This window comes from Hypanus sabinus, chromosome 1 (assembly GCF_030144855.1).
Source record: "Hypanus sabinus isolate sHypSab1 chromosome 1, sHypSab1.hap1, whole genome shotgun sequence".
Lineage (NCBI taxonomy): Eukaryota > Metazoa > Chordata > Chondrichthyes > Myliobatiformes > Dasyatidae > Hypanus > Hypanus sabinus.
The window spans coordinates 78,216,772-78,238,844 of NC_082706.1; the positions used below are offsets into that span (position 1 = coordinate 78,216,772).

The window sequence follows — 22,073 nt, forward strand, 5'->3', positions numbered from 1 at the left end:
ATAAAGGCGGCAGAAGTAAACCAGTATGGTGAACCTGACATCAGTGTTCAGTAATTTACTGGAGGAGATTCTAGAGGGACAGTGTTTATCAGAATTTGGATAGATAAGGCCTGATGAGAGATGGCAAGTTGTGCATGGGAAATGCTGCCTGACAAATGTCCAAGTTTTTCGTACAGGCAGTCAAGTGGATAGATGAGGTCAGGGTTTTGGATGTTTGGTCAAGACACATGGTGCTCTCTAAGGATTGATGTTTGTCATCATCTATATCAATGATTTGGATGAGAATGTAGAAGGCATGGCTAGTAAATATTTACCTACTAATAAGTGTTATTTTAATATCAACTGCATACTTACTGTGTGAAGAAAGCTGTCAAAAATCATTAGTAAGTGGGACAAGGGCTAGTAATGGCTGCCAATTCAGACAAACACTGGACATGGCATTTTGGGAAGTCATGGTAGCGTAGCAGTTAGCATGACACTATTACAGTGGGATGTTGAAGTTCACAGTTCTCGGTGTCCTCTGTAAGGAGTATGTACATCCTCCCCATGGAATAAATGGGTTCTGCCTGGGTCCTCCAGTTTTCTCCCACAGTCCAAAGACGTACCAGGTAGGTTAATTGTAAATTGTCCTGTGATTAGTTTAGAGTTAAATCCTTGTTGTCAGTGGTTGATGGGGTGGTGCTGCTTGAAGGGCAGGAAGGGCCTATTCCACACTGTATTGCAAGATAAATACATTTTTCACTAAATAAAAAAAATCAAACGTGGGTAGGATTTATCCTATAAATCAGTGGGCCCTGGGGAGTAGTGGAATGGAGGGACTTCGGAGCACAAATATATAGTTTGCTGAAAGTGGCGCCGTTGGTAGATGTGGTAGTGAAGGAGGAATTTGACATGCCAGCCCTCATCACTCAGGCCACTGAGTAGGCATCACATTGAAGGAACATCATGTTGCAGTTGTCTAAGACTATGGTGAGGCTGCACTTGGAGTATTGTCTACAGTTTTAGTCACCCTCCTGAGGGGAAAAATGACAATCACGTGGAAAGAGTGCAAGGAAGATATACAAGAATGTTGCTGAAAATCAACCCTGAGTTGTAGGGAGGGCTCAGTCAGGCTACAGCTTCATTCCTTGAAACTTTGGAGATTGATGGATAATCTTAAAGTGGTTTATAAAAGCACAAAAGGTATAAACAGGGTGAATTTTAAAATTAAAGATTGGCTTTATTTGCCACACGTACATTGCAGCATGCAGTGATATAGGTTGTTTGAGTCAATGACAAACACAGTCCGAGTAAATGCTGGAGACAGCCTACATGTGTTACCATGCTTCCAGCATCAACGTAGCATGCCCATAGCTTAATAACCCTAACCTGTGTATCTTTAGGAAGTGAGAAAAACCGGAGCACCTGGAGAAAACCCATGCAGTCACAGGAAGAATGTACAAATTCCTTACGGACAGCAGTGGGAATTGAACCCAAATTGCTGGCACTGTTAAGTATTGCACTAACCACTACACTACCATGTCATTGTAGCGTGTATTGTCTTCTTCTCAGGAAAATGAGTCTAAAACTAGAGGGAAAGGAATTAAAAGGCACCAGAGGGGCAACCAATGTACCTAGAGGGGTGTTTATATGCAATAATCTGCTAGCAGATGTAGTTGAGGTAAGTAGTGGTTGTGCTGAAGGGTCAGTTTCCTTGTTGTATGACTCTAACAAGATTTGAAAGGCATGTGACTAAGTACATCGATAGTAAAGTCTTGAGAGATATAGACCAAATATGGGCATGTGGGACTAACTCTGGTAGGCACCTTGGCTGGCATAGCTGAGACGAGGGGTTTGTTTCCATTCTTTGTTACTCTAAGTAAATGTCCATGCTAACCAATCCCATTTGCTAGTACCTTGGCTGTTGCTTTCTCATATTTTGACAATTAAAATGCTCAGCTCTATACAGTTTAAATCATGTCAGGCAGTGAAATCTGGAGTGTCATCACCCTATTGGTAAAAGTTTTTTCCTCTGAATCTTTTATGCCTCACCTTAAATCTAACCCATCTGCTTTCATTTTGGAATAACATTTTTCCCTGTCTACCCTCCCATGCCCCTCATAATTTTGTATACTTCCATCAGGTTGCCCTCAGCAGCCTGTACTCCAAGGTAAATGAGGTGGTTAAGGGCAGGTACTCTCACATTTTAAAAAGTATCTGGACAAGGCTCCTGGAAAATAGGTGGTGGCATGGACATGATGGGTTGAAGGACCTGTTTTCATGGTATATGACCTTGACTATAAACCTAGAAGGATTCTGAAAAGGATCTGTTTTTTTTCCCGGCGTGTTTTCCCTGAGACTTGATATGTTGAATGGCATGCTTCTAGAATAAATTCTTCTCAGTCTTGATAGAGGAGAGAATCTGTGGACATTCTCTTGGGTGTTGTTTGCCAGGGAAACCTCTTTCCATTTAATGGCTAGTGAGGTGATGTGATAAAATGGTTTAACTTCTTGTGATATCAATCACCTCCAATAACAATGATCCCAGACAGCCCCTCATTTATTGAGGGACAGCTATCATGAAATGCCACCCTATTTTTTTTCAACAATGTTCTCAACTGCTGGCCTGCCACACATCTTAGTAATTAATTGTGTGCGCTCACCTTTTGCTTTTTTTCATGCTTTACCTGTCTGTTTTGTGTTGTATATTTATTATTCTTGCATCTTATTTTCCTTTCTGTGGATTTGTAGTCATTGCCTCAGGAAAAGCACAAGTCTGCTCAACTCAAGAAAACCTCTCGATCTGTATGTAAACTGATTGTTGTATTGTTTTAAAATCTAATTCATAGACGATCTTGTTTATTTTTGTGTGAGATGAAAAGAGGATTCTTAAAATTGCCATTGCAGGATTTGGTTTGTAAACTGAAGTATTTTCTACATGATCTCAAAATATTTTGTGGTACAGGAATATGAACTGCTGTTGTCTATGTATGTTTTATGTATATACCAAGAGACTGCAGTTTCTTTTAATTAGCTGGGGTCTCTTCAGGTTTTCTTATTGAACACAAAAAGTATACCATGCTAGAAATGGTAACTATATTAACAGGATTACGTAAGTGCTCGGCTACAGCAAAAAGCTGAAGCTGTAAATATATAAATGCCCTCCATTACATTGCAATTCTTGCACAATTTAGATAAGGTAGTTGAAAAATCTTCAGTTACTTAAAACTACACGTGAATCACATAATCTGGCCCATTGTATGGAATATAGGTTAAGACAATACTTGAGACAAGTTTTCATGCAATCTCAGACCAACGGGTTAGGGCTATCTATCAAATTGATAAAAGCAAAAAAACAATTTAGTAATTAAATTATCAAGTATGCAGATGGTCCTGCATATTCAATTGCAATTTGAATAATAAGGACAAGAAATTCCTTCCTCCCTCCTGCATGCTATGCCTTTTCTCAGCTTGCCAAAAATGTGGCTGATGAGAGGGAGAAAACTCTTTCCCTTGGAGAAGGTAAGGAAAGTCCAGGAGATCAGTTCGAGTAAATAAACAGTGGCTCTAAATCCACTCAGAAGTTTACTTAGAAAACCATTTAGTACGTTTGTAGATACCAAAATGATAAGATTTCTGTCATAGCCAATAACAAGCCTGGTTCTGTTCTGAAGATCCGAATAGTCTTGGTGGACACTATATAACCTGGATATGTAAATTAATTAGGAATCTAACATTGAAAATACTATTTTGGATTGAAAGGACCAAATAATTGGTTGTTACATTAAAATTTTGCACCTTATGTAATCTTAAAAATCAGTGGTTTTTAAAAGTGGTACAATTAAATTCTAATACTCGCATTGAAATCTGATGAGGAAATTCTGCGGTTTTAAATTTACTTAATTAATCAATAATTTTTGATTTAAAATATTAATGTTTAGATGGTAATTTTGAGGCAGGAATTCATTTGTTTTATGTTTCAGTGCTAGAGCTCAGTGAACAGTGATGCTCAGGTAGCCAGGGAGAAGCTCTCTACAGGTCCAACCCAGGTTATGGCAGATTCTGTTCCTTTTTATAGCCTGGTCTCCCACATGCTCTTAGTATTTAACACACAGTACACAAGTCGAAAAGTTGTAAACTTGGGAGGACTTGTAGTTACTGATTTCTTGGGTAGTTAACCCTTTGACATGATTCATTGTAAATCTGCCAAATCTGTTTTATTGTTTATTTTGAACTGTAATTAATTTTCTCCATTATGATATTTGTTGAATCGATGCCCATAAGTCTTATGATTTATTATTTTGAAAATATTTAAGTTTTTTCTCTTTAATTTGCTTTTCAGAGTGGAATATCTCATGACAAAATGAAGTACAGCATCTTACCTAGCTCTAAACCCTTCTCTTCGTTTTATACTCGGGTCTGTCCTTTTATTTTTGCCTTGTTACTTAATGTAAAATTTGTTTTCTTTCTGACTCTATTTTGGGAGACTTTGCTTCAACTACCATTGCAATATTTTTTTTTCATTTGGAGGTCTATTTACAAATTAACTGAAATTTTTAATTTTAAATTCTGGTTCTGAGTTCTGTAAATGGGAAGAGACCAAGAAAATCTGAATATCCTTAAGACATCTTTCTGAGAAAGGCTAGATATTTCTGTAATAATATACATGCTTTTGCTTATTCTTGTGGAAAGATTTTAGACAGCTTTGAACATAATTTCAAACATGATGGCTATAAATGGTGTTATTCAACTGCAAATTGCTTTTGTTGATGTTGCCTTGGGCTAAAATCATGTCCTATGTGATGTGCTTTAGTGTCATACAGCTTGGGAATGGGCACTTTAACCTACTGCATCCACGCCAATTTTCAAGCACTCATCTACACTAATTCCACCATTCCTCTTGCATCTCTTCCTCAACCTGATTCTCCTACCATTCACCTTCACCAGGGACTGTTTACAAAAGTTAATCAATCTACAAAACTTTTTTGACATGAGCGGGAAACTGAAGCCCCTTGGGGAAACCCACTCGGTCGTGTCGAATACTCAGACTCTGAACAAACAGCAGCTAAGATAAAGATCATATCCTGAATGTCCAGAGCTGTACGGCATCAGCTGTGCCCCTTTCCTGCCCTTCCACTGGAGCATATTTGAAATAATTCGAGTCACTATGAATTTCTTTGTCCATAATTTAGATTTAAGTTTGCAATCGAAGGACGACTGTTTCTGATACAGTGAAGCACCAGGGATTGGAAACTTGCATTTTGAGCTTCCAGTTATTGTCTAAGCACTGTTAGTTTTCTTTTACAAATCCTTGGGTATATGCCCATTTGCCCTCTCACTTGTGACAACAATGCCCAAGATGCTATTTCATTGTCTCCTTTGTAAAAAGCCTAATTAGGAAATCATTAGCAGAACTATCAGCTCATCAATTACCATAATTTCTTCCTCAGGCGTTTTATAGTGTTAAGCCCATGAATGCAGTTACCCTTGATATGGTAGATATGAGTAATTGGTTACTTGAAATAATTCAATCTGCTGGTTTAAAAAATATTTCAGTTATGAGATCTCTACATCTCCACAAATACCTTGCTTTAAAATGGATTAATGGTACACTGGGACTAGACCGGATGTTCCCCAGGCTACTGTGGGAAGAGAGGGAGGAAATTGCTGAGCCTCTGGCGATGATCTTTGCATCATCAATGAGGACGAGAGAGGTTCTGGAGGATTGGAGGGTTGCCGATGTTGTTCCCTTATTCAAGAAAGGGAGCAGAGATAGCCCAGGAAATTATAGACCAGTGAGTCTTCAGTGGTTGGGAAATTGATGGAGAAGATCATGAAAGTCAGGATTTATGAATATTTGGTGGCATAATATGATGAGGAATAGTCAGCATGGCTTTGTGAAAGGTAGGTCATGCCTTACGAGCCTGATTGAATTTTTTGAGGATGTGACTAAACACATTGATGAAGGTAGAGCAGTTGTAGTGTATATGGATTTCAGCAAGGCATTTGATAAGGTACCCCATGCAAGGCTTATTGAGAAAGTAAGGACACATGGGATCCGGGGGACATTGCTTTGTGGATCCAGAACTGGCTTGCTCACAGAAGGCAAAGAGTGGTTGTAGATGGGTCATATTCTGCATGGAAGTCAGTCACCAGTGGTGTGCCTCAGGGATTTGTTCTGGGACCCCTACTCTTTGTGATTTTTATAAATGACCTGGATGAGGAAGTGGAGGGATGGGTTAGTAAATTTGCTGATGACTTAAAGGTTGGGGGTGTTGTGGATAGTGAGGAATTTGTCAGAAATTACAGCAGGACATTGATGGGATACAAAACTGGGCTGAGAAGTGGCAGATAGAGTTCAACCCAGATACAAGTGTGAGGTGGTTTATTTTGGTAGGTCAAGTATGATGACAGAATATAGTATTAATGGTAAGACTCTTGGCATTGTGGAGGATCAGAGGGATCTTGGGGTCAGAGTCCATAGGACACTCAAAGCTGCTACGCAGGTTGACTCTGTGGTTAAGAAGGCATACGGCACACTAGCCTTCATCAAGCGTAGGATTGAGTTTAAGAGCTGAGAGGTAATGTTGCAACTGTATAGGACCCTGGTCAGACCCCAGTTGTGTGCACAGTTCTGGTCGCCTCACTACAGGAAGGACGTGGAAACTATAAAACGGGTGAGAGGCAAGTTACAAGGATGTTGCCTGGATTGGAGAGCATGCCTTATGAGAATAGGTTGAGTGAACTCGGCTGCTTCTCCTTGGAGCGAAGGAGGATGAGAAGTGACCTGATAGAGGTGTACAAGATAATATGAGGCATTGATCGTGTGGATAGTCAGAGGCTTTTTCCTGGGGCTGAAATGGCTAGCACAAGAGGGCACAGTTTTAAGGTGCTTGGAAGTAGGTACAGAGGAGAGGTCAGGGGTAAATTTTTTACACAGAGAGTGGTGAGTGTGTGTATTGGGCTGCTGGTGGCGGTGGTGGAGGCAGAATCGATAGGGTCTTTTAAGAGACTCCTGCATAGGTACATGGAGTTCAGAAAAATAGAGGGCTATGGGAAAGCCTAGTTAGTTCTAAAGTAAGGACATGTTCGGCACAGTTTTGTGGGCCATAGGGTCTGTACTGTGCTGTAGGTTTTCCATGTTCCTAACAAACATCCCAGCTTAGGACCTTTGTGCCGACCATGATGGCAAATTAGATGAAACCTATCATCCATATTCCGCCATTTCTTATCCCCTTACATTTGACCTCCCAAAGTGCAACACTTCAAGTTGCCCGGATTAAACTCCATCTGACTTTTTCAGCAGTTTCTGCAGCTGATTTATATCCTGCAGTATCCGTTGACAGCCTTCTTTACTCTCACAACTCTGCTAATTTGTGTGTCATCTACAAACAATGTAATCAGCCCATTACACTTACTACCGACTCATATATCTCAAACAATAGAGGTCCCAGCACTGATTCCCAGAGAACACTGGTCACAGAATAACACTTCTCCAAAATCCTTTGTTTTCTAGGACCAAGCCAATTTTGAATGTGGTGTACCAACTGACCATGGATCTCATGCAACTTAATCCTATGCACCTACTTTTGTAAGCATAGGACAGTACAATACAGAGTAAGGCTCATTAGCCATAGTATCTATGCCAACCTTGATGACATTTTATCAAATCCCATTTTCTGTCTGTATCCCTCAACTCCCTGTCTATTCAGATATCTACCATCTCCGTGGCAGCATGTTTCAGGCACCTACCACTCTTTATGTAAGACTAAAGAAAAAAATTGACAATAGACAATAGGTGCAGGAGTTAGGCCATTCGGCTCTTTGAGCCAGCACCGCCATTCACTGTGATCATGGCTGATCATCCACAATCAGTACCCCGTTCCTGCCTTCTCCCCATATCCCTTGACTCCGCTATCTTTAAGAGCTCTATCTAACTCTTTCTTGAAAGCATCCAGAGAATTGGCCTCCACTGCCTTCTGAGGCAGAGCATTCCACAGATCCACAAGTCTCTGGGTGAAGAAGTTTTTCCTCAACTCCATTCTAAATGGCCTACCCCTTATTCTTAAACTGTGGTCTCTGGTTCTGGATTCCCCCAACATCGGGAACATGTTTCCTGCCTCTAGCGTGTCCAGTCCCTTAATAATCTTATTTGTTTCAATCCGATCCCCTCTCATCCGTCTAAATTCCAGTGTATACAAGCCCAGTTGCTCCAATCTTTCAACATACGACAGTCCTGCCATCCCGGGAATTAACCTTGTGATCCTATGTTGCACTCCCTCAATAGCAAGAATGTCCTTCCTCAAATTTGGAGAACAAAACTGCACACAATACTCCAGGTGTGGTCTCACCAGGGCCCTGAACAACTGCAGAAGGACCTCTTTGCTCCTCTACTCAACTCCCCTTGTTATGAAGGCCAACATGCCATTAGCTTTCTTCACTGCTTGCTGTACCTGCATGCTTACTTTCAGTGACTGATGAACAAGGACACCTAGATCTCATTGTACTTCCCCTTTTCCTAACCTGACACCATTCAGACAGTAATCTGCCTTCCTGTTCTTGCTACCAAAGTGGATAGCCTCACGTTTACCCACGTTAAACTTCATCTGCCATACATCTGCCCACTCACCCAACCTGTCCAAGTCACCCTGCATTCTTATAACATCCTCCTCACATTTCACACTGCTACCCAGCTTTATGCCATCTGCAAATTTACTAATGTTACTTTTAATCCCTTCATCTAAATCATTAATGTATATTGTGAATAGCTGCGGTCCTAGCACCAAGTCTTGCGGTACCCCACTAGTCACTGCCTGCCATTCTGAAAAGGACCCGTTAATCCCTACTCTTTGTTTCCTGTCTGCCAGCCAATTTTCTATCCATGTCAGTACCCTACTCCCAATAACATGTGCTCTAATTTTGCCCACTAATCTCCTATGTGGGACCTTATCAAAAGCTTTCTGAAAGTCCAGGTACACTACATCCACTGGCTCTCCCTTGTCCATTTTCATAGTTACATCCTCAAAAAATCCCAGAAGATTAGTCGAGTATGATTTCCCCTTTGTAAATCCATGCTGACTTGGACCGATCCTGTTACTGCTATCCAAATGTGCCGCTATTTAATCTTTTATAATTGACTCCAGCATCTTCCCCACCACTGATGTCAGGCTAACTGGTCTATAATTCCCTGTTTTCTCTCTTTCTCCTTTCTTTAAGAAGTGGGATAACATTAGCTACCCTCCAATCCACAGGAACTGATCCTGAATCTATAGAACATTGGAAAATGATTACCAATGCGTCCACAGTTTCTAGAGCCATCTCCTTTAGTACCCTGGGATGCAGACCATCAGGCCCTGAGGATTTATCAGCCTTCAGTCCCATCAGTCTACCCAACACCATTTTCTGCCTAATGTGAATTTCCTTCAGTTCCTCTATTACATCTGGGAGTTTGTTTGTATCTTACCTAGTGAAGACAGATCCAAAGTACCTGTTCAACTCATCTGCCATTTCCTTGTTCCCCATAATAAATTCACCTGTTTCTGTCTTCAAGGGCCCAACTTTGGTCTTATCTAATTTTTTCCTCTTCACATACCAAAATAAGCTTTTACTATCCTTTATATTCTTGGCTAGCTTACCCTCGTACCTCATCTTTTCTCCCCGTATTGCCTTTTTAGTTATCTTCTGTTGCTCTTTAAAAGTTTCCCAATTCTCTGGCTTCCCACTCATCTTAGCTATGTTATACTTCTCTTTTATTTTTATACTGTCCTTGACTTCCCTTGTCAGCCATGGTTGCCCCTTACTCCCCTTAGAATCTTTCTTCCTCTTTGGAATGAACTGATCCTGCACCTTCTGTAGTATTCCCAGAAATTCCTGCCATTGTTGTTCCACTGTCATCCCTGCTAGGGTATCCTTAAAGTCAACTTTGGCCAGCTCTTCACTCATGGCTCTATAGTCCCCTTTGTTCAACTGTAATACTGACACTTCCAGTTTTCCCCTTCTCCCTCTCAAATTGTAGATTAAAGCTTATTATATTATGGTCGCTACCTGCTAATGACTCCTTTACCTCGAGTTCCCTTATCAAATTCGGTTCATTACACAACACTAAATCCAGAATTGCCTTCTCCCTGGTAGGCTCCAGTACTAGCTGCTCCAAGAATCCATCTTGGAGACACTCCACAAACTCTTTTTCTTGGAGTCCAATGCCAACCTGATTTTCCCAGTCTACCTGCATGTTGAAATCCCCCATAACAACTGTAGCATTACCTTTGCGATATGCCAATTTTAACTCTTGATTCAACTTGCAACCTATATCCAGGCTACTATTTGGGGGCCTGTAGATAACTCCCATTAGGGTCTTTTTGTCCTTACAATTTCTCAGTTCTATCCATACTGACTCTACATCTCCTGATTCTATGTCACCCCTCGCAAGGGACTGAATTTCATTCCTCACCAACAGAGCCACCCCACCCCCTCTGCCCACCTGTCTGTCCTTTTGATAAGACGTATTCCTTGAATATTCATTTCCCAGCCCTGGTCCTCTTGCAGCCATATCTCTGTTGTTCCTACAATGTCATACTTGCCAATTTCCAACTGAGCCTCAAGCTTATCCACTTTATTTCTTATACTTCATGCATTGCCTCGCATATTGCCTTTTAATTTTTTTCCCTGAACATCTTAAAACTATGCTCACTAGTATTTGACATTTTCACTCGGTGGGGGGGGGGGGGGGGGGAAGATTCTGACTATCTACCCATCTGTGCCTCTCATAAATGTATATACTTCTATCAGGTCACCACTCAACCTTTGCTTCTGAGAAAACATGCCAGGTTTTTCCAACCTCTGCTTGTAATTAATGCTTTATAGTCCGAGCAACATCCTGGTGAAACACTTCTACACCACTTTAACAAATACTATTTTAAGACCTGAAAAAAAATTGCTTTTCATGTGATATAACAGGATTGCTAGTCTGTTGCATAATTGAGAATGTTCATTTTGACTCACCATTCTTTAATTTCCAATTTAGCCTTCCTCTCCTTACAATGCTTCAACTACAATAACCAGGAGTTACAGGGTTGGTATACTGTAATTCATTGATCATATTGTTACAGTGAAATTAATAATAATGCTCAACTTGTATAAACACATCTTTCCTTATTTAGGCATCTTCTAACATTGGTCTAATTCGAAGTCAGAGTTTGGTTGGTATACTTCTGTTCTGCATGGGCTGCAGATGAAATCTTGAGGAATGTTGATTGTTTATAACAATAATAGTATTTCTAAAGCAGAGTTTTTTAATGTCTGCAAAGACCAATGAAGCACTTGGCATTAAGGCAACAGTAGTAAAGAATGGTTGTTTGTGATAACCAGCACGAGCTTGTGGTGTACTTATTGCAGTATTTGAGATACTCTCTTGTTGTTTAGAGCACAAATGTCTATTCTCATGGCAGATTTTGTAGAGTCATACAGCACAGAAACAGGCCCTTCATCCGTGCAGATCAAAATGTCTACTTGCTTGAGTCTCATTTGGTTGCATTTGGCTTGTATCTCTCCAAATCTTTCCTGTCACTGTACATATCCAAACGACTATTAAATGTCATAATTGCATCTGTCTCTGTGCTTTCGCTGGCAGTTCATTCCATATACCCACCAACCTCTGTTTGATGCTTTCCGTCCAAACCCTATGTCTGCTTTACATCTTTCTACTCTCATGTTTCCACAACCATGATATCGCTGTTGGTTTATTACTGTCACATGTACTAAGATAAACATAAACAATGCAGAATAAAGTGTAGAACATACTGGAAAAAGTGCAGTGCAGCTAAATGATAAAGTGCAAGATTATAATGAAGTAGTTTGTGAGGCCAAGAGTCCTTCTTATGATACAGGAGATCTCTTCAGGAGTCTGATAACAGTGGGATACAAGCTGCCCTTGATTTCGGTTGTACATCCTTTCAGACTTTTGTGTCTTCTGCTGCTCAAGGGAGCGAGGAGAAGAGAGAATATCCAGGGTGGGTGGAGCCTTTGAATATGCTGGTTGATTTATTGAAGCAGGTTGAAGTATGGACAGAATCCATAGAGGATAGTTCCTGTGATGAGCTGAACTGTGTTCACAACTCTGCAGTTTCTAATGGTTGCATGCAGGGGCAGTTGCCATAGTTAGCCGGTGTGCATCTGTGCATTCTGTTTTCTATAGTGCGTTGATAAAAATTGGATAGATTTGATGAGGACCTGCCAGATTTCTTTAGCCTCCCAAGGAAGTAGAGGCATTGATGAGGTTTTTTGGCTGTGACATCAACATATGGATCAGGACAGTCTACTGGTGTTGTTCATAGCTAGGAATTTGAAGCTGTCAGCCCTCTCAACTTCAACACAGGAACATATACACTGCCTTCTTTTCTGAATCTGAAGTGAATGACCAGCTTTATTGTTAACATTGAGGAAAAAGTTGTTGCCATGACACCATGTTACCAAGCTCTCTTTCTCTTTCTTATACTCCAACATCATTATTTCTGAAGCAGGCTGCTACAGCAGTATCATCTGCAAAATGTAGATGAGAGTGAAAACAGAATTTGACCATGTAGTTCTGTGTGTACAAGGGATCGAGTAGGGGGCTGAGGACACTTCTTGTAGAGCAGTGTTTAGAATAATCATGGAGGAAGTGTTTATTTCTTCCTGAATCCTTCCTGATTCCAGTCTGGTCAGAAAGTCAAGGATCCAGTTGGAGAGCAAACCATTAACCCCCATGCAAAAGTTTGAGTTTCCTTGCAATAATAGTATTGAAGATAGAACTGTAGTCAATAAGCAGAAGGCTTATATAGGTGTCTTTACTGTCCAGATGTTTCAAAGATGAGTGTAGGACCAGGAAATGGCATCTGCCATAGACGTGTTTCCGTGGGAGGCATATTACAATGGGTTGAGGTCTGGAAAGTTGAAGTCGATGTGTACCATGACCAGCCTCCTGAAGTACTTCATGGTGGTAGATGTTAAAGCCACTTAGTGGTAGTCATTAAGGCACTTTATTTTGTTGATAAGGTGCCTTAATGACCAGGTTGATACTATGCCTTCTAGGTTTGAATCCACCTACCATGGGTAAAAGTATGCTTCTATTTTTATTTCTGCCTCTCATGATTTTATGTAACTCTATAGGATCATTCCTCAGCTGTCTATGCTTCAGCAGGGAAAATTCCCAGTCTATCTAGCATCTTCTTGTAGTTCAAACTCTCCAGTCCTGGTAACAATCTTGTAAACAATTTTTGCATACTTTTTGGTCTAGCATTATTTTGTCAGTGTCTTAGACAGCTGCAACATGAGGCCCCAACTCCTATACTCAATATCCTGACTGATGAAAGCAATCATACCACATACCCACATTTAATCTTTATCACTCTGTCTACCTGTGTCACCAGTTGCAAGGAACTATGTAACTGTACCCTAAGGTCACTGTTCTACAATGCTCCCCAGGGCCCTACCATGTACTAGATAATTCATGCCCTGGTTTGTCATCCCAAGATATAATACTGCACACTTTCCAGAGTTCACTTCTAGATCCTGTTGTAATCATAGATAATCTTCTTCACTGTTCACTATACCACTAATTTTGGTGACAACCACAAACTGGCTAACAATGTTATCTACCCTCTCACCAAGTTCATTATTATAGATGAAAAATAAAAAGCACCATTGCATTGGTCGGTCTCCAATCTGGAAAAAAACAACTATCCGCTATCACCCCTTGACCCTACCACCAAATTGGTATCCAATTGGATTGGTCATCCTGGATCCTATGTGATATATCATTCACAGCCTTGCCCTTTACCTGTGGCTTTAAATCATAGGTGACTATATTTACCCTTAAGGGATCTCTTTGGATTCTTTGCTTACCTATCAAGCTACGCCATGTCCTCTTTTACCCTCCTGATTGCCCGTTGATGTGCGCTCCTCCTACATCCCTTGCAGTTAATCCCAACTGACATATACCTCCTTTTTCCTGACCAAAGCTTGAATATCTTTCAGCAACCAGGATTCTCTAAACATGCCAAAGGATTAATCAAGGGCTGAGAAGCACATTTAAATTTATAAACATTCAATAATTACATTTAAATGCATGTAAAATTAATTGAAATGGGTCACTCACTCCCTTGTCTTTTCCCCACTATTCAAATGAACATAATTGCTGGACCTTTGAAAGACATAATGACAAAGAAGAGAAAATATGATGAGATTCATTCAAGTTATAGAGTTGTACAGCACAGAAATATGCTCTTCAGCCCAAATATTCTGTGCTGACCAAGATGCCGCATCCAAACTATTTCAATTTTCCAGTGTTTGGCCCATAATCTTCTAAACCTTTCTAATCTATGTACCTGTCCAACTTCTACATATCCACATTTCTCATCATTGCATCTACCTCAGGGTCCATGTCAGTCCATGGCCTCCTATTGGGACAAGATGAGGCCACCTTCAGGGTGGAGGAGCAACACCTTCGCCTCCAACCTGGTGGCATGAATATCGATTTCTCCTTCTGGTAAAATAATTTTTCCCTACACCTCACCTCTTCTATTCCCTACTCTGGCCTCTTACCTCTTCTCACCTACCTATCGGGTCCCCTCCTCTTTCCCTTTCTTCTATGGTCCATTCTCCTCTCCTATCAGATTCCTTTCTCTCCAGTCCTTAACCTTTTCCACTGCCTGACATCACCCTCTAGCTGTCCTTTTTCCCCCACCTTTTTTATTCTGGTGTCTTCACCTTTCCTTGCCAGTCCTGATGAAGGGTCTCGACCTGAAATGTCATCTGCTGGTTCATTTCCATAGATGCTGCCTGACCCGCAGTGTTCCTCCAGCATTTTGTGTGTGTTGCTTTTGATTTCCAGCGTCTGCTGAATTTCTTGTGTTTATAATGATGAATCTATCAACCTCCACTTTAAATATGCCCAATGACTTGGCCTAAATAGCCATATTTGTTAATGAATTACACAGATTCACTCGACTCTGGGTAAATAAATTCCTCCTCATCTCTGTTCTAAGGTAGATGGTTGAAGGTTGTTTCTAAAATGGAGACCCGTTACTAGCTGTGTACCATATCAGTTGCTTTTTGAACCCTCGTTAATCATTATTTATACAAGTGATTGCAATATGAATGCACAAGGCTTGATCAGTAAATTTGTAGTGATGCCAAAATTTGCAAGTGTTGTTAGTGAAGGAAGTTAGTGTAGATTACAGGGGATAGACAATAGGTGCAGAAGTAGACCATTCGGCCCCTCAAGTCTGCACCGCCAGTCTGAGATCATGGCTGATCATTCACTATCAATACCCAGTCCCTGCCTTGTCCCCATATCCCTTGATTCCCCTATCCATCAGATATCTATCTAGCTCCTTCTTGAAAGCATCCAGAGAATTGGCCTCCACTGTCTTCCGAGGCAGTGCATTCCACACCTCCACAACTCTCTGGGAGAAGAAGTTCTTCCTCAACTCTGTTTTAAATAACTGACCTCTTATTCTCAATCCATGCCCTCTGGTACTGGACTCTCCCAACATCTGGAACATATTTCCTGCCTCAATCCTATCAAATCCTTTAATTATCTTAAACATTTCAATCAGATCCCCTCTCAATCTCCTCAGTTCCAGTGTGTACAAGCCCAATCTCTCCAATCTCTCTGCGTAAGACAGCCCTGCCATCCCAGGAATCAACCTAGTGAATCTACGCTGCACTTCCTCAATTGCCAGAATGTCCTTCCTCAAACCTGGAGACCAAAACTGTACACAATATTCCAGGTGTGGTCTCACCAGGGCCCTGTACAAATGCAAAAGGACATCCTTGCTCTTGTACTCAATTCCCCTTGTAATAAAGGCCAACATTCCATTTGCCCTCTTCACTGCCTGTTGCACTTGCTCATTCACCTTCATTGACTGATGAACTAGGACTCCTAGGTCTCTTTGCATTTCTCCCTTACCTAACTCTACACCGTTCAGACAATACTCTGCCCGCTTGTTCCTGCTTCCAAAGTGGATAACTTCACATTTATTCACATCTGCCAAGTATCTGCCCACTCACCCAGCCTATCCAAGTCTCCCTGTATTCTCCTAATGTCCTCTTCGCATGTCACACTGCCACCCAGTTTAGTATCGTCAGCAAACTTGCTGATATAGTTTTCAATGCCCTCATCTAAATCGTTGACATAAATCGTAAACAGCTGTGGTCCCTCTTGACTGGTGAGGGAAGTGGACCAAGGATTGGCAAACAAATTTTTATACAGACAAGGAGGTGATGCATTGTTAAAAAGTCAAACCAGTCTAGAAATTTGTACTATGAATGGTAGGTCACGAGGGAGTGAATAGAGGGATTCAGAGTACATGTGCATGGTTCATTGAAGGTGGTGTCATGGGTAGACAGGGTGCTGAAAAAGGCATCAGTCAGGTAGCTGCACGTTGGAGGTGGTGCATTATGTTGCAGTTGAATAAGCCTTTGGTGAGTTCACACTTGGAGTACTGTGTAGTTTTTTTTCGATCACCCTATTATAGAAAGGACAAGATTAAGCCAGAATGATTTACAAGGATGTTGCCAGGACTAGAGGGCCTGTATTATAGGAAGAGGTTGTGGCATCAGGTTGTGGCTTTTAGTCCTTCAAATGTAGGAGAATAAGGGTGCAACATTATCAAAATGTTTAAAATTATGAGTGAGATGGCCTTTTCCCAAGGTAGGAGAATCCAAAACTAGGAGCATTGATTTAGAGTGAGAGGGGAAAGATTTGAAAGGAACTTGAGGGGCAACTTTTCATGCAGCAGGTGGTGATTCTATGGAAAGAGCTGCCAGGGAAAGTGGTTGAGGTAGATACAACACTATAATTTAAGAAGTACTTGGATAGGATATATGGAGGGATGTAGGCTGAATGCAGGTAATTAGGGCAAGTTGGATGTGCCCTGCTTTGACTGTTAAGTCCAAGGGGTCTGTGTCCATGCTGCATTATTCCAGAATCTGTTTGCTGCTGTTCTTGGATTGGAACCTTCTAACCGGGATGCAAGGTAGCTGCTCACATCATCTGATGTCTTTGGAAACCTGGAAGCAACTTCAGTTTGACTAACTTCAATTAACTCATTTTTTTTCAAGATCATAGATTATATATAATAAGTTTAATTAATGCATGTCAGTTTACACAGGCAAAATGAATCTGATAAGAAGCTGACTTGAACAATGTTGAAACAGTAACTTTGTTATTCCTATTCAGCTAATTTAACTCACAAAAATTAAAATATTGCTTGTATTAAGCTTTGCAAAATTATAAGAACAGTACCCTGCTCTCTAGTTGTTATATATCAAAATATGAACTGGTTTGAAGTGCTGGAGTGTTTGGCCAGACACTTGTTTAATTTTAAAATTTGTAATATGTAGAGAGAATCAGTGGCTATGATGCTATCAATATGGTTGCCTTCCAAATTAGAACACATTACTCTAACAGTTAAACATCTGCCCATGATTTATATTTGTAGGCATCACTATGTGATGACAGGCTTCATAGACGTCATTGGAGATATAACTCAAGAACTGTAAGTTTCCTTTGTTGAGTGCATGGCACATTTCAAATAAATGCATAATTGAGATAGTGGACAGCTTTTAAAATCATGGTTTTTTTTCACAGCCAACTGGAAGCAGTGTTTCTTCCCAAACAAGCTCATTACACAACAGCCCTTGGGTAAGGAAAGTGTCTGAGCATGTGAATAGTTCCCAGTTAATTCCTTAAGTTATTGATTAAAGCAGCATTGTATTCTAAAAAGAATAAGGCGCTGCAGTAGAAATTTATTCCCTGTAGATATAAATACAGTGAATGATAGAAATTGCACTGTAGTATGTAACTTGAATGAGTTGACCTGTATAATGATTTCAGAACATACAATAGGCAGTAGGAGCAGGAAGAGCCCATACAGGACCTTGTGCAAGTTCTGCTATTCCATTGGATAATGCTAGTTCACTATTCTGTTCACTTTCATATTCAATTTTTATACTACTTAATACTTTTCAGAACCTAGTATTTAAATCCCAGCTGAAAGTCTTCTGAAAATCCAAATATGAACTTTAAACACTATTTCTCTTTCAGAAATCCCTATAATTTTATTTTCTTGAGATTATATCTTTTGTTATATATAGCATTGTTTTACTCCATTATAAATGCTGATCCATTACTCTTTTTTTAAATAGTATCATAAAACATAGAGCAGAATTAGGCCACGCAGCTCCATTGAGTTTGCTCCATCTTTCTATCATGGCAGATTTATTATCCCTCTCAATCCCATTCTCTTGCCTTTTCTTTGTAACCTGTGAAGCCCTGACTAATCAAGAACCTATCATCCTCCATTTTAAATATACTCAATGACTTGGCCTCCTCAAAAGTCAGTAGCAATGAAGTCCATAGATTCACTATCCACTAACTATAAGAAATATTTCCTCATCTCTGTACCAAATGGACATCCCTTTATTCTGAAGCTGTGCCTTCTTGTCCTAGACTCACCCAATATAGGAACCATCTTCCCCATGTTCACACTATCTTGGCCATTCAATATTTGATAGGTAGGTTTCAATGAGATCCCTTTCTCATTCTTCTAAACTCCAGCAGGTACAGGCCCAGATCCATCAAATGCTCCTTGTACATTAAACTTTTGATACCTAGAATAATTTTCATGAACCTCCTGTGGACCCTCTCCATCTTTTCTTATATAAGGGGCTCACAATACTCAAAAGTGTGGTCTGATCAATACCTTATAAAGCCTCAGCATTACATCCTTACTTTAACATTCTAGTCCTCTGGAAATTAATGCTAATATTATACTTGCCTTCCTTTCCACCATTTCAACCTGCAAGTTATTTGTAAGGAATCCTTCAAGAGGACACCCAAAATCCTTTGTACCTCTGATTTTTTAGTTTTCTCCCTGTTTAGAAAATAGTCTATGCCTTTATTTCATCTTTCAAAGTGCATGACTATACACTATATTCCATCTGGCACTTCTTTGCCCATTCACCCAATCAGTTAAAGTCCTTATGCAGTCTTCCTGTTTCCTCAATACTGCCTGCCCTTCCACCTGTTTGCATTTCATCCACAAACTTGGCCACAAAGCCATCAATTCCATCATACAAACTATTGACATATAATGTGAAAAGAAGCCTTCCCAACACCAACCCCTCTTGTCAGCAGCAGCCAACGAGAAAAGATCCCCTTTATTCCCACTTTTTTCTTCCTTCCATTCAGTCAATCTTCTATCCCCGTTTGTAACTTTCCCGTAATACTGTGGGCACTTACCTTGTTAAGCAGCCTTGTGTGGCATCTTGTCAAAGGCCTTCTGAAAATCCAAGTAAACAACATCCACTCACTATTCTTTGTCTGTTATGCCTGTTATTTCCCCAAAGCATTTGAACAGATTTTTTAGCCAAGATTTTCTCTTAGGGAAACCATGCTAACTTTGGCTTATCATATGCCTCCAGGTATCCTGAAACCTCATCCTTATTAATGAACTCCCAACATCTTCCAGCCACTGAAATCAGGCTAACTGGCCTATAATTTCTTTTCTTCTACCTCCCTTCCATGTTAAAGAGTGGAGTAACATTTGCAGTTTTCTATTCCTCTGGAAACCATTCCAGAAACTAGTGATTCTTGAAAGATCATTAGCAATGCCTCCACAATCTCTTCAGCTATCTCTTTCAGAACCCTGGCCTATAGTCTATCTGGTCCAGTTTACTTGTCTGTCATCAGACCTTTCAGCTTTCCAAGGACCTTCTCTTATTAGTGGTAACTACATTCCCAACACTCTTGAATTTCTGGCATACTGCTCGAGTCTTCCACACTGAAGACTGATGCAAAACACGTATTAAGTTCATCCACTATTTGTTCCCCATTCTGACCTATCCAGTGGTCTGATAATTCACTCTTGCCTCTCTTTCACTTTTTATATATTTTCTAATCTTTATATACATGAAAAATACTTTTGATATCCTCTTCTATATTATGACAAGCATACCTTTCATCTTTTCTCTCCTTATTGCATTTTTTGTGGTCCTCTTTTGGTTTTAAAAGTTTCCCTATCCTCTAACTTCCCACTAATCTTTGCTCTATCATCTGCCCTTACTTTTGCTTTTATATTGTCTTTGACTTCTGTTGTCAGCCACAGTTCCCTCATCCTCCCTTTAGAATACTACTTCATCTGTGTGATTTATCTATCCTGTGCCTTCTGAATTGCCCCCAAAAATTCAAGCCATTGCTGTTCTGCCATTATCCTTGCTAGTATCCCCTTCCAATTAACTTTAGCCATCTTCTCTCTCATGCGTCTGTAATTCCTTTCACTCCATTGGAATACTGAGACATCTGACTTTATCTTCTCTCTCTTAAACTGTAGAGTGAATTCTGTCTCATCATGATCACTGCCTCCTGAGGTTTCCTTTATCTTAAAGTTCCTAATAAAATCTGGTTCATCACATAACACTGAATCCAGAATTCCCTTTCCCCAAATGTGCTCAATGACGAGCTGCTGTAAGAAGTCGCCTTGTAAGCATTCTACAAATTCCCTCTCTTGGGGTCCAGCACCAGCCTGATTTTTCCAATCTATCCGCATATTGAAATCCTCTCACTATGGTAGTAGTGCCCTTTTTCTATCTCCGTTGTAATTTGTATCCTACATCTTGGCTACTGTTCAGAGGCCTTTATGTAACTCGCATCAGGGTCTTCTTACCCTTGCGGTTTCTTGACTCTTCCCACAAGGATTCTACATCTTCCCAGCCTGTCTTGCCTCTTTCTAATGATTTGATTTCATTTTTTACCAACAGAGTCACCCTAGCCCTTCTGCCTACTTGCATGTTGTTTTGATACAATTTGTATCTTTGGATGTTAAGCTCCCAACTATGATGTTGTGGGCAACAACTCAGTGATGCCCACAAATTCATACGTGCTGATCTCTTTCTGCCGTACAAGATCATCTAACTTATTTTGTACACTGTATACGTTTAAATATAACACCTTCAGTTCTGTATTCATCACCTTTTTCAATTTTGCCCCATGTTATACTGGCTGCAAATTTTACTTATCTACCTGTCTATCCTCATTGTCTCGCTACACGCTGCATCTACTTGCATACCAACTGCCCCATCCTCAGCCCTATCACTGAGATTCCCATGCCTCTGCTAAATTAGGTTTAAACCCTCCCCATCAGCTCTAGCAAACCTGCCCGTAAGGATATTAGTCCCCTTTGGGTTCAGGTGTAAACTGTCCTTTTTGCACAGGTCATACCTTCCCCAGATTCTAGTTATGGAATCCCCTATCACTACTGCACTCATCTTCTCTCCCCTTCCATTCTGAGCACAATGTCATACTCAATGCCGGGTACCTGTCACTGTGGCTCCCCACCCCCACACCCCCACCCCAGGTGAGTCATACCCCGCACCCACAACAACCACAAAGTGGTGTACTTATCATTGAGTGAAATGACCACAGGAGTACTCTGCACTAGCTGCCTATTCCCTCCCACTCCCCCTTGCCCTTCCCCATCCCCTCCCCCTCACCGTTCTTTGCCCCTCAGCAAGCTTTATACAAAGCTTCAGAAATGGATGGAATAATTGCCAATAAGTTACTGAATAGTCAAAGATTTGTTCCCTAGTGAGCAGTTATTCTGGTGAAAGATGCAGAGACAGATGGAGATAGATGACCATTTGAATAAGTCAGGAGATTTTATCTTCAGCATTGTAATAGAGTTCGCTCTCTGGGTATGACCTTTAAATTGTGTGGACTTTTGGTCTTGCCAAGATTAACTCGATATCAGAATGGGGTTACTCTTTGCTTTCTTCCTTTGCAAAATGCAATTCATTACCCTGATGTTCTGTTTGAAACAGTGCTGAATAATAAGTTCGCAAACGTGAGGAAATCTGTAGATGCTGGAAATTCAAGCAAAACACACAAAATGCTGGTGGAACCCTGACGAAGGGTCTCAGCCGAAACGTTGACTGTATTTCTTCCTATAGATGCTGCCTGGCCTGCTGCGTTCCACCAGCATTTTGTGTGTGTTGCTTGAATAATAAGTTTGTATTATATCTAAATATATATATAGATGGTCTATACCTTTTGA

General features: G+C 40.6%; 1 protein-coding gene across 7 annotated transcripts in view; it reads left to right on the forward strand.

Annotated features, from left to right (window-relative positions):
• Window positions 1-22,073, forward strand: part of lrrfip2 (leucine rich repeat (in FLII) interacting protein 2) — a 119,332-nt gene that overhangs the window by 25,571 nt on the left and 71,688 nt on the right. The window contains exons 8-12 of one of the 7 annotated variants that reach the window (XM_059971128.1): window positions 2,731-2,784; window positions 4,322-4,396; window positions 11,003-11,050; window positions 17,463-17,519; window positions 17,612-17,665. The exons of the other annotated variants lie outside the window; for them this stretch is intronic. Of the exons in view, the coding sequence (XP_059827111.1) occupies window positions 2,731-2,784; window positions 4,322-4,396; window positions 11,003-11,050; window positions 17,463-17,519; window positions 17,612-17,665 (288 nt within the window). The remainder of the gene's footprint in view (window positions 1-2,730; window positions 2,785-4,321; window positions 4,397-11,002; window positions 11,051-17,462; window positions 17,520-17,611; window positions 17,666-22,073) is intronic. 7 annotated transcript variants of the gene reach the window in all.